We start from the raw sequence: 18501 nt of genomic DNA, 5'->3' as shown, positions 1-18501 counted from the left end.
TGCAAGTAGCTAGTAATTACTGTGCAGTAAGGCACACATAGATGGCTGTCTGACAGCAAATTTGCTCCCAGTCAGCCAGGCATCAGGGGGTTAGGAGGTTGCTCCCTGCCTCCAGGGGCTGCCTGCTACCTGGGTGGGCCCCGCCACCAGATCCTAGTTGGGGACAGTATCCTCCTCCCCAGCAGCAGTGAACTCCTAGCCCCTGCTCCTCAATTGCAGAGCGGAACTAGGGCAGGGAGCTCCCTACCAAGGGAGAGTTTCCCATCCAGCCTGGAGCTGTGGCTGAGACCTGCCCCTGATCAGGACAGTTCTTGACCAGCCCCAGGCTATGCGGGGAAGTCTGCATGTGCAGCCTGGAGCTGGCCAGGGACTGAGCAGCCTGAGCTGATCAGCCCAGGGCTGATCAGGAACTGTCCTGGTCAGGGGCTAAAGCAGACTGCTGCCAGGACCATCAAATCTGCTCCCAAATGGACGCATGTGTAAGTGCCTGCGCAGGGTGCTCTAACATGGTAGGAGCAGAATGCTACTGGAGAATACTCTAGAGTAAATCCATCAAGCAGCATTTGCACATGTATATGCTCCCAAATAATAGTTGAGGGCAAGTTATTTTAACTATAGGTAGTGACTCAAGGCTAAAAAGGTACAGTCCTCCTTCCCTTTACTAGCTCACAAAAAGGTTGTCCCCTCATGTCATCCTATATGTAGTTACCACTCACAAAACTGTATTGTGCCAATAAACTTCTAAGCAGAACCAGCCATTGAATTCAATATAGGAGTACTGCTTGAAAACTGATGGCAAATATGGACCATTGTCAAGATAGACACAGGTCAAGAAATAATTCTAGTCTTAGAATTACAGAGTTGATTTTAAATGCACTTTGTATGTCTAAAGGCCCCTGTCATCCTAGAAAAAATGTCAGCCTTTATGTTGTGAAGGCTTTCTGATGATGGCAAAAAGAGGGACTAAATGGGATTTAATAACCTTCTAGTGGCCCTCTCTAAACAGAGGTGAATTTCATCTTACATATGGCATAATTTTCTAAAAGAAAAAAGGATTGTTGAACTTATTTCATGTAGAGGAAAAGAAAGAAGCAAGGAAAATGTAATTAACAAGCATTGTTTTTATACATTCGTTTAGATTTCACTTATCTTTGAAATTGCAGTGAAATAATTTATAATAAACGGCAATAAAGGGAGAAAGAAGTTAACGGTGGACTCCCTCTGCAATGTCATGTGACCTGTACATAGAGCATTAATGTCAGATTAAACTATAAAAATTATTTATATGCATTCCTCAAAAACTTAAGCCCCAATTCTTCAGAGTTGTTTACATGAGTTGTCCTTGGAATTACAGAAGTCTTCTCATACATGAAGTGTTAAGAAAGTGTGACACCTGGTATTGTCTTCAAAACATTATCTTCTTCAATTTAAAGGGCTGCTTCAAATCCAAGCCCAAATTAAAACTGTGAAAATACTTTATCTTTTGTTTAAATATAATTTAAAATGTCCATTGGTAATTCAAGACACAGTGGAAACAGTTATTTTTAAGCAAATACTTCTGATAAAGTATTTGAAAACCACACGCTGCAACACTTAGAACCTAAAACTGGAAAGAAACAAAAGTGAAGTTTATTTGATTGATTTGTATTGGACAAGCTGAGAAAAATGCAGAAAACATAGAGCTCACTTCATAAATTATGTTTTAAACATCTAGTTCTTTATTTTAGCAGTGCTGTTAACATTACCAGAATTGACATGCTTCATAGTCACCATGATGCAGTGAAAGAGAGATTCCTCATATATGTTCATTAGTATGTTTGAAAAAACTATTGATTTATGTTGCTAAGGAGTCATAATGCACATGTTAAAGGAAATATTTAGTTGATCCTGATGGTAGCCTAGGTAGCCTTTAATAAAATGGTAGCCTAGGTAGCCTTTAATAAAATAACAGGTGTTTTTAATATCCCTTTTATATTTAGGAATATATGTACATTTTAAACAAAAAATCACCCAGAACAGATGATGAAAAACAGAGGGATGAGGGCAGGGAAAGATCTTCCTCAAAAATAAATAAAGAAAATCCATCTCCCCGCCCCCTCCTTTAATTTAATGCTCACTTGTAACATTTGTAATTTATTGCCTTTTCTTATTTAAGAATTCTTTCAGTTTCATAGCTTTTTAGAAATTCTGCCAGTTTTTTAACTACATAGAAGTATAGTGTTAATTGGACACTGAAAAGTTTCACTCTGCTCCCTGCTTTCCCCTAAAGCAAAATGACCTGAGGCTTTTAGCTGTATATTCATTCTTAATTAGGAATAGCTTTATCTGCTTTATTTCTTTGCCAAAACAACACTCTAGCACTAGGATAACATCAAGAGAAGTAATAATAGAGGAATAAAATCTCTCAAAGTTCTGAAAGAAAACATTTGGCTTTATTAATTAGGTAATTTGTTCTTAGTGTACGAAAAAGCCATGCAAATGCTTTGTGTTGTCAGTCCTTTAATGCTTCTGTGCAGTCCTGAAAAGGCATCACACACATATACATATATTTATTTTCCTCTCCATAGAATTCTGAATTCAAAGTGATTGTGAAAATAAACAATATACTGAATACTAACATGTGGCAGCTCTATCAAACACTATAAGGAAACTTAGTTAATCTCTTTAGGAAAACAAGATAAAGCCGGCCCCGATTCCTTTAGTTTCCACAATAGTTCTCTCCTAAGCCCTCTCCTTGTATGGAATGAAATACTGCAAATTGTTTATGTCAAGTGTCATTACAATGGTAATGAATCACAGAATTGCTTTCTTCAAACACTGAACAAGAAACTTATCAGGATAAGAAAAATGTTATTTACTCTACAATGATTCTCTCAGGGATCTATAGCATCTCTCTTCTGCTTTTCTTCGCAGAGACGCTTTCCACACCTATTAGCAGTGAATAGGCCTTCTGCCCCCAAAATCTATTCCACCAGCAGACCTTTACTGTTCTATGCATAGGTCCTTCTATTTATAGATTGTGCATATATCATGGCTGCTGTCCAGCCTGGCCCATGTAGACCATTTTCTATTTTTTATTTTATGGAAAATGGAGTAAATTTTTTTAAGTGTCTAAATCAGGTGTGTCAAACTCATCTGGTCCTGTGGGCCAGAACAGTGGCACAGGACTGGTCTACAAGCTGGATGAGGCAAGCCCTTTGGGACCCCACATGCTGGATCTAGTGCCCGTGGTGCTCATTCTGGCCAGTTAGGGAGTGAGTGTGCTGCACGTGGTCCCTACTCTGGCTAGATTGGGACACAAAGCACAAGCATCACTCCAGCTGATCCAAGACAGATGCCATGTGCCAAGTGGGTCCAGCCCAGGCACTGGATCCAGCATGTGGGAGACCCCCCAACCCCTGCATACTTGATTCAATGGCTGCACTAGCTGGCCTGGGACTGTGCTGCACTCCCCATCTGCTCTGGGACCTGCACTGCATGTGGCACCCACCCCACACCAGGCAAAGCAGGCACTGCATGCAGCTCATCCTGGACTGGCCAAAGCAGGCACTGTGTGCAGTGAAGTTCTGGACTGGCCAGACCAGGCCCTGGATCTGGTACATGAGGCAGAGAGGTGGGGGTATCCAGGACTGGCCCCGTGTGGAATCAGCACTGGGGGCCAAGTTATGTGGCTCTGCGGGCCGAATCCAGCCTGCAGGCCATATCTTTGACACCCCTGTCTAAATGATTTGACTACTTGGCTCCTCAGCCCCTCAGGAACTTGTGACAGTTTTACTCACAGCCAACAATATGCATGTACAGCTACTGCCTGCTAAATGAACCAGAGCAACTTTGGCTGTATACACCTTTTTTCTCAAGGTGAGCATAACTATTTTGCTAAGTCACTGCTGTACTTTAACACAAAGGTAAATTTGGGCGCTCACAGCATCTATGTAAGTCTGCAGTTGAGGTTCTGAGACGAGCCACTCACAGGAAGTGAAGAGAACAATTTGTTTTTTAATGTAATAAGGCATACTTAATTCTGCTGCTAACATGTTAGAGCAAAATACCTACAGACAAGAAACTTCATTTTAGTTAAGTTAATCATCTAAATCCCAAACTAGAGGATGTTGGCATAAAAATGTATATAGTGAAATGAAAACATCCCACTATACATTTTATCTTTAAACTTCATAGTTGAGGAGTGAAGTTACCATTCTGGACATATGGAACTGAATATTACTTTTCTTATTCTCATAAAACACAGTTAAAGTTTCAATCCTGCAAGCTGTTCCATGCAAGCAAATGTTGTATCCATGCAAAACCTCACTGTAGATCATGAGGCTCTGTGCCAAATGCACTAGACAATGGCAAGATCAGTTCCAGATTGATAGGGATTTTTTACAATGGAAGTGGACTGTAGGAATAAAATATTCCAAAGCACCTGTATCAGTGGAACTCAGGAACCCAAGTCTCTTTAGAAAATACAATTTACGTTCTTAAATCACTTAAGGAAAAAATGTCAAAGTACCTTTGGTACCTAAGTTCAACATTTAGGCAACACTGACTTTCCCAACCCCACTCAGATGATATCCAAATATATAAATATTTAGTGGCTTAGATTTCCAAAAATGGATATATAGAAAAGCACCTCAAAGTTACTGATGCTACAGAGCTGCTCAAGGGTGCTAGGCTCCTGCAGGAATCTCAAACTATATTTCATTTATCTCACCCATTCCCTTGTGCATTTAGAACTAGACACCAGTGAAAACGTTATCTTTGGTCTTCATGGTAGAACATCAACTAAAATGTTACCCAGTACCTAGTGCTGTGCAACTAAGACATATTTTCAAGTCCACAAAATGCTGCCAGATCCACAGGTTTACAGGTCTATGAATTACTTGAGAGGTAGCATGTGCTTGCTCATGTGGCCATTAATATATCGCTCTCTAAAGTAAAAGTTAAATTGTTATTTATTTTTTTTAAACCTCCAATTCCCACAAAACAAGTAGATGCCTTTTTTTTCTTTTTAAACCAGCTGTTTTCTTTTCAAAGCTCAATGAACACACGTTTTAAGGACCACAAGAGACCATTCTTTAGATGCTGAGGAGAAAGCATTCTTCAGATAAAAGACCTACCTGAAATGCTAACTTTTTTTCTGAGGTCTAATATATTACATACCACCTTTGCCAGCTTGAGTACAGCATTACAGGAAATCATGTCATCTATAATTCATTCACAGAAAAGGAAGTACAAACTATGCTTAGGGATCTCTCACACCAGATGCATGGCCTTGCTCCGAGATTCATAGAACAGGTTTACCGTGTCAAATTAATTACTGGGCTGTCCTTCCAAACATCCATGGAAGAAACTTTACAAGTATATGTAGCTAGGGGAGAAGAAGAGAGACAAAAGGCACAAGATGTTCTTTTCAAGATTAAAAGAGCCTGAGCTCTCTTTTCTGACCTCCACATATACAGCATGGCACTTAGTAATATTTCAGCAACTCTAACCATGATCTAGGCTGTAAGAGGAATGTCAGTGTTCATCAAACTAACTGGCAATCTGCTGATATTTTCAAAACTTATTCCAGTGGACCTTGTAAAAAATAATTAGCATTTAAATATAGTTTTTCCTTTTCCATCAAACTGGCAGCCTTTTTTACTGAACCAGAGCATTCTAATACATTGAAAGCAATACAAACTAACAGATCTTATCCATTTCTGCTTGCTAGCTTGGAACTTGTATGGTCCTCTTTGGACACAAATCAGTAGTAGAGACAAGGCTATACCCCGCTTCGTTCTAAATATAAGTCTCATAAAATATTTAAACCACTTATTATCATTAGCATTAAGAGCATTTTAAACTACTGGGTGAAGATATTTATTACCAGTAAATAAGCCAAACAAAAAACCAGCAGCTTTCCATTATTAGGAGTGATGATGCACAAAAGAAATTATGGTAAGGTCAATTAAGTGTATTGATGACATTTGTTTTACTTTTGAAAAAAAATAGTTGTTAATTTGTACCCATGTACAACATGCATACAACACACATTTCATATAGCCATATTATATCTGAGTTCCATGGACATGCTTCACACATGACAAGGGAGGAAGAGGTGGTGAGATGTTTGCCTTTGTTACTGTGGACCTGGCAGATATTACTTTTATAATATGATTGACCTATTAATTGAACCATTAATAGTAACTTGGGCACACATTCACGGAAGTTATGGCATGGCAAAAACAAACAAACAAACAAAATAACCACCACATTTTGCTACAAAATAAGTGGAACACGTTTGTGGCTAGTTTGCAGTGCACCTTAAACCAAATGTGTGGCAGGGCAGACCACTATGGGAACCAATGCTGGCTGCATTGCAAGGCTTGCCAGACAGTGATGCTGGTTCAGCACCACACTTCTTTAGGTGCAGAACTGGGATCCCATCAGCTGATGGATTCTTTAACCTTGGTAGGCTAACAGCCACACAGTGCAGCACTGTATGAGGAAGCATGTGTGACTTTCAATGTGTTGATGCAGGGCACTGTGGGGCAAGGAAAGCAACCTGCCAGGCTGTGGTCAGCCACAGGGCTCACCAGGACCCAACAGCTCAAAACAGCTCCAGAAGGAGCCATAGGACAAGGCAGCCAACCACTTGGGTTCTTCTATACTCAGATGCACTGCTGGGCATGGGAAACGGTTAAAGTCCTCAGTGGGGGGGGATCTGGAACCTTGCTAACCCCAATCAATTTGCAAGGGTCCCATTAAAATAGTGACACAACTGGAATCAGTAACCAATCTCAATAATCGCACCTCTTACCATGTACATGTGGCAAGGCAGGAGGTGCAATTCCTGGAATTAGGGATCAGATCTCATCACACCACTATCTTAATGTCTGCCAGGATCCTCTGAACAGCCAGGAGCTTCATGCTTAATGACACACTACAGTAGGAGCTCATGCAGCTGAAAGTATGCATGTATGCTTAGGTGTGAAAAAGCCCTGGTTCTGCAAATCACCCCAAGCATGGGTTCCACTAAGATCACTTGGTCTGTTTTCCTGCCTGTAAAATGGGGAGCATGCTTATACCACCACCTTTCAGGCTATTTTGATGATTAATTATAATTCACTTTGAACATGTCTGAAAATTTTCATACGTGTTAAGTAACAAGGGAATTCTATTGGTTACAGATCTAAATCAGATTTTGTTTTGTTTTTTTTAAATACCTGAGCAAGTAAAATACTACTAAGTGGTATTTGAGAGCAGAGTTTGCTGAAAGACAAATTTAAAAAATCAACAGGTTCCACAGCTTTACTTGATATCTTGAGAGAAAAGTATGCTGAATATAAATTCTTGTAGATCAGACTTTTTTTTTCTGGAGCAGCATGATCCAAAACTTACACCCTCCCTAATCGAAGGCAAAAAAGTGAAGGATGTTGAACTTGCCTTTTATTTGGTTTGGTATCAAACTTTTTGGACATATCAGTAAAACATGAGAGTTTTCATGCTATGGGACTGGTCATTAAGAAATCCTATACATGTGCAGGGAGGCTTCTCCAACACGTAATTACAGCGGGTTGTAATGGTAATTGCTGCAGTCCAGCAGACTTCAGTGTCATTTGACAAGCTTTAGTTCAAAGTGCCCTGCCACCATTTTTCAGCTCAGGGATGCTGATACACATGACAATCCTGGTGCTTTAATTAGCATGGCTCGTGGAACTGTGCTAATTAAAGCCCCCCCCTACCACCACCTCCCGGAACACATCTATGAACGCCCAATATTCTCTACTTCTATTTAACCACCTTTAAAATGAGAAGAGTATTGATTAGTGACTACTACCCTTGAGGAACAGTTTGCAAATGTGCATCAATATCAACTCAGATAGACCAACAATTCACATCTTTACAGAAGGATGTTGTTTTTGAACTAGCAACTTTGTTTTTAAACAAAACAGAGCTAAAAGAGATGACACACAACCCAGTGAACTGTGGAAATTCAGCAATTTTTACTTAATATATAGTTAAGGTTAAGTCCATTCAAGCGATCTCCCACCAAAAGGGGACATCCTATGCTGCTTATCATTTGAAGAACAGCTTCTTATGTTAGAATAGGCTACCATCAACATTAAATAATTATTTTAATATGCGCTCAATTCTAAATGAAGGATGGATTATGAGTACACCTTTTTATGTTTTCTGACTACTAAAAAAAGATATACAGAGAGGTTCTTGTGTTTATTCCTTTGGGGGTGTTTTTTTTAAGCCTTCATGGAAGGTTGTAAGGAACCTAATTTTCTTAAAGGAATGTTGCATAAACATGCATTTAGGTCATTTACTAGCAAAATATATGTCCTGTGAATCAAAAAGGTTTTATACTGGGTAAGGATATTCATTCATACATATTTTCATGTGCATTATTTACACAATAGACCATAATACTCCCAAAGGAGACATTCTGCTCTACAAAATGCAAGGTGCTTAGCTGAGAGACCAGATACTATGGAATTGTTTTGGTTTGCTAGGTCACATTTAAGCATTTTTTATTTGAAAAATTATTACAGCTGCAATATATTGCACAGAAACAAATTTATTGTCACATGGTTCTGCATGGGAACAACCACACACACATCCAATTAAGTTCTAAATAAGATACATGCAATGATGTGTTTATGCACAGTAACTCTGATTTAAACATAAACTGCTTTATCATAAGCACACTCAAATGCAAAATGGGGCCAAATCACTTCAGACTAATCATCTGCAAAATTCTGTTTAAAAGCAAAGCAAAGAAAGCATCTAAACTCTGCATATTTATCATTATTTGGTTTAGTCGCATATATTTACGAAAATCACCACAAAGTCTTTTTTTTAAGTTACAAAAAGATCTGTACATGAGCAAAACTATTCATGTTAAGGTTTGGCCCTAGACAAAATTTGCATGGCTGGACAACTCCTAAAGCTCTCAATTGGAATTGCTAGCCTTGTCATATCTGTAGTTGTTCTTAAAGTCCCAACTCTTTTTTTTTTTTTTATACACCATTAGGCAAGAAACTCGGCTTTCATTTACAAACAATAGCTAGTTTCTACAGTTTGTGGTTGCAGAGAAAAGATTGAGTGACCCAAGAGAAGTCTGAAAACTCAAAATAGGAAAGCAAATCAAGAGAACTTCATTTTTTTTCCTTTTAAATCTTATGATTCTTACATCATTCTGACTCACTATTTTGAATACTTGAGGCTGGCAATTCTGGAAAGTGTTCACACAAACCTTGGCGCTAAACGATGCTTAAAGTTACAAAATTTAAAAAGAAACCACTTTAAGTATAAGAACATGTGGTACGTCAAGGAATGAAAATTTTGGAACAGAGGGAGGTTGACAGAGGCATTATTTTTTGCTACAACTGATGCCATCATATTCGGTAAATTCCATACTACAAAATGAACATGCCTTTTGAATCTTATTATAACACAGGATTTTAATTAAACTTTGAAAGCACTTTAACATCTTTCAGTCTGAGCCTGCCCTGGATAGTGCCACTTGATGTGGTCTCCTTTAATGAGTGAGGAAGCAAATCTCTTGAAACCACAGGTTGAGACATCTTTTGCTTCTGTCTGCTACTGTTTCTCACAGCTAGCTAGCTACAAAGCTGCTGCCTTGGTACCAAGTAGGAAGAGCTTTCCCAGTGGGAACTCTTTGCTATCTCCAAAACATACTGCTTGCTGTGTTCTTGATGTGGGAGGAAAGTACACTTAAAATATTAAGCAAGAACACACAGTGTTAAATAGTATGAGTCTGATCCCAAATTCGTTCACTTCAATGGGAGCTTTTCCACTGAGTTTAATGGGAATTATATCAGGCTCTGAGGAGAGGGAGCAGGGCAGGAAGAATACTGCAGTTTCTTATATTTCAGGTCTCCTCTGAGAGCGGGATTACGTGCCAAACATGAGGAAATTGAAGGGCTTATTCAAGTCACCTCAAATAAAACAATCATTCACTTCTTCCCCAGTAGCTTGTGAAACCTGGCTGTACTACACTGAAAGTATTTAAGGAAAATGAGCAAGGCTGATTCAAAAACCTAAAATAGAAATGAACAGTTAGGAATTTCTGAAAGGGGTGGAAGAAAGGGTCAGGAGAAGGCAACAGATCTGCTCTGGTTTTTAGTATATACCATCCAGCAAGACTGCATTTTAAATCATCCCCCATCATCCTTTCCTCGCCCACCTATCTCCCACCTTTTTATAGAAAAACATAAGGTAAATGCCTCTCAAAGCAACTGAGGACTGACTAGCAGTTTTCAGATGCTGCACTAGAAAACACTGGTAATCTTTCTTTAATTTCCCACATTTTACAGAGCGGGGGGGAGGGGTCATGATCCTGATGAAAGCAGCAAAATAAAAAAAGAGGGATTTGAAATGGGTTCATCCTCACCCAAGCCATCTGAAAAGTCTTTATGCAATCAAGGGGATATTATTTCAAGAGAGAGAAAGAAGGGGCAAGGGATTCAGGTTGCCAAGGCGACATGTTGAAGCTGACATTCCTACATAAATTTCCATTTATACTGAGGAAGAAAAGAAGCTCTCCTGGAAAGTTTGTTTAGACCTGGTAACTTAATGAAGGTGGCATTAAAAATATATATATTTTTTGCAATCATGTTACACAAATCTAAAGCAAGCAAGGGCCAAACCCACCAAATGTTGTGCAACACTGACAACAAATCAAATCATTACAACACTGACAGCAACAAAGGAATGCCTGTGATTTTTCCACATACATATGTTGGTTCTGAAAATATTAAAGGATTTCAAGAAGCCAAGAAAAGTAGAAATACAAGCTTTCAAAGCAAGCAGCAGAAAGCCAGACAAGCATTAAGTGATCTTTTCCTGTATGGTTACCAAAAATCTGAGGGCAAAGACTGATCCAAATGGATGATTTAGCATGCTTTATGCGTGGGCTTTGGTTTAATTTGCAAATGTTTCCATTGGGACTCCAGAAGTTGTTGCAATGAAGCCTAAAACACTCCATGAGAAGAAAAAAAAAAGAGAACGATTTTTATTGAGAGAAATCCAACAGGCAGCTTGTTTCATTCACAACCAGCTTCTGAATATCCCAAGAAAGGTTTAAACAGGAAAGCCACCGGGTTTTTTCTCCGTTCATGAAAAAGAGGGACAAAATGCTGAAGAAGAAACACCAAGAAACTAAATTAAGCGACAATAAGGCAGAAGGAGCTTAAAAGGGAAGGAAGAACAGGAACTTGCTAAGAAGATGCACAGACACATCCAAGGGGGCAGAGAAGAGCAAAAGGGAGAAGAAAATCCAGAACATGTCTTTGCTCAGGACAAAGTAAAAAAAAATGTGGTTTCTGTGAGCTTGTAGATATGCCTAGACAAGAGAGAACTTTGCAGGCAATTCCCAGCTGGAGCACAGAGATGCTCCTTAATCTCCATTGATTCCTCATGATGTGGCAAGCAACCACTGCCCCACAAAAACCAAAAACCAGCCACAACTCAGGACCTTTTGGGAAAACACTGAGACATAAGGGGCCACCCGGTTCCCTTAAAGGCAGCACCCCTTCTTTAAGCCCCTCACCACCTCCCTGACCATCCAACTGGGGCAGGGCAGGTGCCCCACGGAGCTTCCTTCGGCATGCGTGATTTACACAAAGCCCTCTCCAGTCCTTTGGGGACTGAAAGGGATAGATGGACAGGGAGGTAAGCCTGGGGGGAGGCGGGGGGGGGGTGAGTATGGCCGATTGGAAACTGGGATTTGGCGTGTTGGGAAAGGATGGATGGGGGCTGCTGAACAGGGAGCAGATGGGGCGAGTGGGGAGACCAGGCTGGTGGCCAGGTGGGGATAAAGGTCAATGGGGGGGGGGGGGAGGGAGGGAAGAGGGGGAAAAGGGGACACAAGGGTGATGGCGGAGAGGGCTGAGGGAGCCAGGGCTGGGGTGCCTGGGAGGGGAGGATGGCGAGGCAGAGAGAGAGGAGAGGCAGGAGCTGGCTTCCAACCCCATCCCGTCCTCTCCTGTCTGGTCTTCAAAGGTGGAGCTGGAGCTGCCAGGGCTGGGGGGCGGGGAGGGGGGTTCTCACCGCTGTGCAGGGTGGACTCGCAGATCCAGTCCAGGTCGCTGAGCTTGCGGCAGGACTCCCAGAGGGACAGGTAGTACTGGTGGTCGGCCGTGACCCAGGCCGGGCTCAGCACGGCGCCCAGGTCCAGGCAGAGCGCCAGGAAGATGCACACCAGCCCCACCAGCTTCAGCGGGGTCAGCACCGACACGCGCACCTCCTCCATGCCGCTGCCGGCCGAAGCCATCGGGGGCCCCGGGCGGGAGGAGCGCGCTGCCGCCGCCGCCGCCGCCTCCCCCGGGCCCCGCGCGGGCTGGGCTGGGCTGGGCTGGGCAGTGCGCCCCGCGCCGCTGCTGCAGCTCCCCCGGCTCCCGGCGCCGCTCGCTCCTCCCAGCGCCCGCCCCCTGGCTGGGCAAAGGGCGGGGGCGCCCCCTGGCCTCTCCCCCCCCCGCTCCAGGCAAAGTTTGCGGGAAGTTGGAGCCACCTCGCAGCCGCTCGCCGCCGCTGCTCCCTCTACCTCATGAAGGGGGTTGTGCCCGAAAGCTTCCCGAGAAGCATTTCCCCTGCTATGCCAGTTGGTTCAATCCAGGGGGTGTATAAGGGACTGGGGGCAAAGTGCCCCAAACACCTCGACTCCTAACGTGTTGGTGTGCCAGGGGAGCCACCGGGGGTCCAGTCCTCGCGGTGGCAGTGCAGACCTGGCCCCTTCCCCCGCCCCCCAGAAGTGCCCGTGCCAAGCAAAATGCCCTCGCCGGCCACACACAGGCATCCGGGTTGCCTAGCCCTGGTCTAAACAGAGCTTGCCAAGAAGAATTGCCCCTGGTATTTGAGCTGGTCTAATCAAAGATGGGATTTACCCGAAGCACCCCTCCCAGCCCCCCCAGGGGAGGACAAGAAATATGGGCACAAGCTGATTGAGGATGGCTTCAGGCTTATACATCAGGCAAAGCTGGCTGGACTCGCTGGTCTGTAAGGTCCCTTCCAGCCCCGAACAACTGTGACACCTCGTCTGCGAATGGATGTCCTTAGACCAACGCGGCTACCACCCTACATCCCTGCCCCTGCGTGTGAGGGGACCTGGTTTGCCACCTGCCTGCTGCTGCTTGACGCCACTACGGTGGCCATCATAGAGGACAGTCCGGTTGTCCTCTGCCCTCTATTGATATGAAATCAGACGCCTGTCTGCCCTCTATTTTTCTCTTGAAGACCCAATGATCTCTTTCTCTTGAAGAGAAAAATAGAAGACACAAAGGCGCCCAGTTTTGTATCGATAGAGGAGTAGCAGAAAACCAGAATGTCCTCTATGATGGCTACCCTAAAAGCCACTCTGAAGCCCTGGCTCCATCAGCCAGCTCCAGCAGAAGCACTGCTGTCTTCCCCCAACCCACTAATAGAGACCAGATCTGGTATCCAGGAAGGCTGACATAGAAAAATAAATAAATTCAAGCCTTGGATTAAAAAGAGAGGGATCATCATGATGCCACTTACATTGGAGGTAGGTTTGTGAAAAAATGAGATGTGAGAAAGCACCTCAGGGAAGCAATCATTCTACTCTGGAAATCCAAGGAACTATGACTTCAGCATCAATAATCCTTTTACCATTCTTTCTTCAAAGCTCTGGTTTTCTTTCCAATGGCCTGATCCTGGTTGCTTTAAAACTCTATACAAAAAATGCTATTGGTTCTCTATTGTATCTTAAAGACAGACTAAAAAGAACTGTCTCCTATTTCACCCCATTGTAAGACAGAGAGAATCATATGACTTGGACTTCAGACTCTTTGGGGAAGAAACTTTTCATTACAAATATATACAGTACTTACTTAGGGTAAGGTGGACTTGTATGTGATTGCTTATTTCATGATGCCATCTCAATATGTAGACTCTGCATATTTACAATCATTTCTAGATAGAAAAGGCATTTCTAACTTCTCTTCTGTTCCCCAACCTGGTATTATCAATTTTAAAAATGCTTAGGTGGAAACCAAATTATGTTAGTAGAATTAAAAGCTTTTTAAAATAGACTGTCAAGTTTCTTATATTTCTAAAAGTTCTGTGCAGTAGAAATTTGTGAACTCATAAAGCAGAACTGAAGCCTATTATCCTCAGCCAGCTATTAATCTTAAAGAAATACATTGTATTGAGTCATTATTTCTATTTTAAGATGCAGTTGAAAGGGGGTGGGAAATAGGTATATGGATTTTTTTTTTTTAAATGGCTGGTGCCATTAAAAAGTATGTACAAGGCATTTATGTATTAGCCAATCAGATTGGCTGAATTATCTCAGTATTATATTCAGCTTGTAATAATTAATAATTAGAAGAACATGGCAAATATAATTAGAAAATGAGAGTGGAATTAAAAATTGATAAAGAACGTACTTGGGCCAAGTGAGACTCACAATTCCAAATCAAGATGATATGAACAATCATGGCTCAGGGCTCACTCCCTCCCTCCCTCCCTCCCTCCCTCCCCCACACGGCTTTGTGAAAGGGTGGAGTAAATGTCAACAGAATGCAAGCAGCCCTGGGAAATGTTACTTATTACAGGCAGAGATGGCAGCAGTTTCTGTGGTTAATATATCCCAACACTTTGCATTCAAGAACCTTTCATTTTAACTATTTGGGCAGAATGTTTTCAATCTCAAGATTTTTTCTAAGTTTCAACCAAAAAGTGGTTCAGCCATTTCATAGAGGGAAATTATAGAAAAATGAATTGCTTTGCCTCTTAAAGATGGCTTACAGTCTTTTTAACTGAGAATCTCTAAATCTCCAGATTTTGGAGGAGGGACTTGGAAACAGGTAGAGGGTCAACCTGGGATGCAGTCTTAACAATACCCATGATAACTCATCCCAATAATGTTTATAAAACAAAACCACACAAACCATACTTACATTTTCACAAAAGAGACTTGCTAGCACCTGACAGATAAATGCTCCAAAGATTCCACCTAAAATGTAAGTCCTACATGGAGCATATTCCATTTTTCTCTCACCTCCTGCACATAACTATGGACTGTGTATGAGCAGGGGCTACCTAAATTGCAGTTTCATGGATTTTGCAGAAACCGTGAAAAACACCATTGTCTGCAAGCATCAGGAAATCCACCATGGCCATGATTTCCCATGAAATCAACTAAAAAAAAAACAGTAGTGAGGTAGACTGAATGAAGGTGACTTCTGCCAATCAGCAGTGAGGAGTGAGGCAAAGAAAGTGGTAGTGATGTAAACTTGGAGAAGGCACCCTCCTCCAATCAGTGGTGAGGGGTGGGGCTCCTGGGGCCCATCCGCCAATCAGCAGCAAGGGGCAGGGCCACCAAAAATGCCCACAAAAATCAGCTTTGTGTGCTTCAAACAGGCTGTGAAAAACCTGTTCTTTTGCCGCAACTTAGGTAGGTCCCTATGTATGACTGACCAAAGAATTGTGCATATTCCATCATGGGACTTCACAGGTACCACTTTACTTAAAATTGCTCTTTCTATCTATGGGAATTAGGATACAGAGGTTAGATGCAAAAGCTAGAGTCAGGTCTAAAAGAATCATGGAGGTATGATAATGGAGTGGGAGGGGATAGGAGTATATTGGAAAAATGTAGAAGACATGTTTAAATAGGTAAGAGAAGAATGGAAGAAAAACAAAGTTGGGGGAAACAAAGACAGCAGAGTTTACAAGCTTAGCTTTGTCTAAAACCAGACATTTGGTCCAAGAATTGACAGTCTATGGATGCTTACAGACATTTAAAAAAAATCATGATTCACAGTTCGACCCAGTTTTGCAGCATCTGTATAGCTTGGGCGTCAGCACTTTTCTCTAACAGCTGAGTCAATCAACTTTTAGATAAGTGCCAAAAAAGCCCCACTAAAGCGCCCAATCTATATAGATGTTGGGCAAGCCAGGTCCAACTAACATCATGCCTCTTTTGGGCATTTGCTGGGCTCAGCGCGGGGGCACACGGAATTTAAAATAAAGCATCATTTTGGTTTTTTAATGTCTGTAAGCAGCCTATATTCCTCTTCTGTCAGCTAGTCCACATAGAAGTTGGCAACCAATCATTTCTACCATGAGTTGAAATGGTAGAGGTCTGAGCCCTGTGTCTAAATGTGAGAATCCTGGTATGAGTCATGAGTTAGCATGGAATCATACCAGGATTCCACATGATGGAATGTGTTTAGAATTATTTTTAAGAAGGTGCATATTAAACTTGTTTTAAAAGCATGTAGATGTAAAGTTTAACACTTTAAATTTAGAAAATGCTAGATTTAAAGCTTCCTGTGAGACCTAAATTTGGTGCCCTTATATATGCATTATTCAGGCAAAAAACTTCATTAATTAAAAGATCAGAATCCCTAGCAGTATCTCATATTCTGCAAGAATGTGAAGTTCTTGAATTGGAGATATCTGAAAACTAGGACTTAAAGAGTTAAGAAGCAACCACAACAAATGTAGTTCTCCCGGTCTCTCCCCTCTGTCAGTTGAAGCAAATTGACAGAGCTGTAATTGCAATTGGAGGGGATCTGCAGTGATGCTGTTATGGAGATAGAGTTTTGAACTCCTCTCCTTCCCCACTGCTCTCTGGAGAGATGTACATGTACCTTGTGGGATCCATTATGCCTCTTTTCAGAAATGAGCTCTGTATTTGTAGCCATACGTATTGGCTCTCTTGCTATGGGCAATGTTAGAAGGGAGGTAGATATAAGAATGGTGTGCAAATGTAGTAATAATATTAAACCATGTCATGTACGCACAGGAATGGGTTGTAGAATTTAGTATGCATGGTGGCATTTATGTGGAGTGCTTGAGTATAGATTTCTCTGGTTCAAGAGAGCACACCTTAACATAAGTTCTGTCTTAGCAACCAGGAACTATTGGTCTTCCTATACCGGTTATGTGCCATATTAGGAACATAGGATTGGAAGGGATCTCCTAGGTCATCAGTTCTAGCCCCTTGAGATTGCAGGCAACTGCATCACAGTCGCTCTGTCATAAACCAGTCAAAGTTAATCTTACATGTAGTTGGAATACAACCCAAGAAAGTTTAATTGTATCTCTGCTTCTACCACAAGTACTGTACAAGTCCTTTACACCAAAATGCTGAGAGTTCAATGTTACTTGGGTATGATACATTTTATGAATGGTCAGCCTGAGATATCTGCAGCCACATCTGCAGAAGTAATGAAAGTTACATTGCAACTGAAGTCAATGGATACATATGTTTTATAGCCTTTATGCAAATACTTTATACAAATGGTTCTGGTGACTTCAGCATAAAGACCTTAAGATAAGACTAGTAGTCCCTAAAGCAGCAGTACTATTTTATTTCCCTATGCTGCTGGCTCTTTGTTAACTACCTTTGTATCTAGGTTATGAATGAGTGGTGGTTGCTGTTGCTTATTGCTCCAGATGGGGCTCTGCAGCCAAGAAGTTATCAAGCAGGAAGCATAAATTTATAGATGTCAGGAGGTAGAAAGAATCTTACAAGATCATTGCGCCCACCCCCCTGCACTTGAGGGTTGACTGCTGGCTGTTCTTACCCATGATAAATCTATCCCTATGGAATAGATGGAAAGCCCTTCAAATACTGGACAGTATTATAACTGCCTTCTCTCCCCACCATCTTCTTATTAAAAAAAATATTTTGGAAACCAGTGGTTTATACTACTTACTACATTGGATGCAAAAACAGAACCATTGTTCCTAAGAGGTGGCAAAAGTGCTAGAGATCATGGAAAAATAGCTGCTTAGAACACAAACAGAAGGCAGCATAAAGAACATATAAGAGCAATCCAAAGTGAACTGTAATGTGAAGATTTTGATGAAGCAAAGTAAGACAATTTCCCAAGAAGAAAAGATGGAGCATGAATTATATTGTTCATCAGATACTAGCTGTGCCAAGGAAAGCACATGATTCAAATGAGAATTCATTACAAAGACTGGGAGACTGGGCAATATTACTGGATGTTAAGACGTCTTTGTTCCACAAAACCTATGATAATAAGGATTCTGTTACCTCCTGCTATATCAATACCAGTTATGGTCAAGCCAATTACTATGAAAGCTCACACCAAAATATTGAAGGACGTGTATTCATTCTGCTTGTTGATGCCTGTTAGAATTTATTTCATAACATTTACAATCTTTCTCCCAAATTGTTGTCATTTGTATTTCTGACTGAGCACATTTCTTCGCTCATGTATTTTAACACTTCTCATGTGCCTGCGAGCAGCAACAGAAATCCATTTTTCATTGGTTGGATTGATGTTGCTGCATTTTTGCTTGTACTTGTAGCATGGTATTAATTTATTTTGTGGGTCTTCAAGTTAAAAGGCAAAATCTTTTGAGAGGGGTAGTTAGCCATGTTAGTCTGAAGTCAGGCAGAAGGCAGGGTAAGATTTTCATCATATAGGGTAAACAGGAAGCTTGTTTATTGCTATTTTCAGTTTTATAAACTAATGCTTATATCAC

General features: G+C 41.5%; 1 protein-coding gene across 1 annotated transcript in view; it reads right to left on the bottom strand.

Annotated features, from left to right (window-relative positions):
• The window catches only part of TMEM47 (transmembrane protein 47), a 28804-nt gene extending 16424 nt beyond the window's left edge, over nucleotides 1-12380 (bottom strand). Inside the window, exon 1 of the mRNA XM_059720815.1 lies at nucleotides 12067-12380. Within this exon, the coding sequence (XP_059576798.1) occupies nucleotides 12067-12289 (223 nt within the window). The 5' untranslated portion in view covers nucleotides 12290-12380. The remainder of the gene's footprint in view (nucleotides 1-12066) is intronic.
• Nucleotides 12381-18501: the final 6121 nt, after the last annotated feature.

This window comes from Alligator mississippiensis, chromosome 1, assembly GCF_030867095.1.
Source record: "Alligator mississippiensis isolate rAllMis1 chromosome 1, rAllMis1, whole genome shotgun sequence".
In the NCBI taxonomy this organism is placed as follows: domain Eukaryota; kingdom Metazoa; phylum Chordata; order Crocodylia; family Alligatoridae; genus Alligator; species Alligator mississippiensis.
Note: the sequence above shows the minus strand (reverse complement) of the source record. Positions and strands in the feature narration are given on the sequence as shown.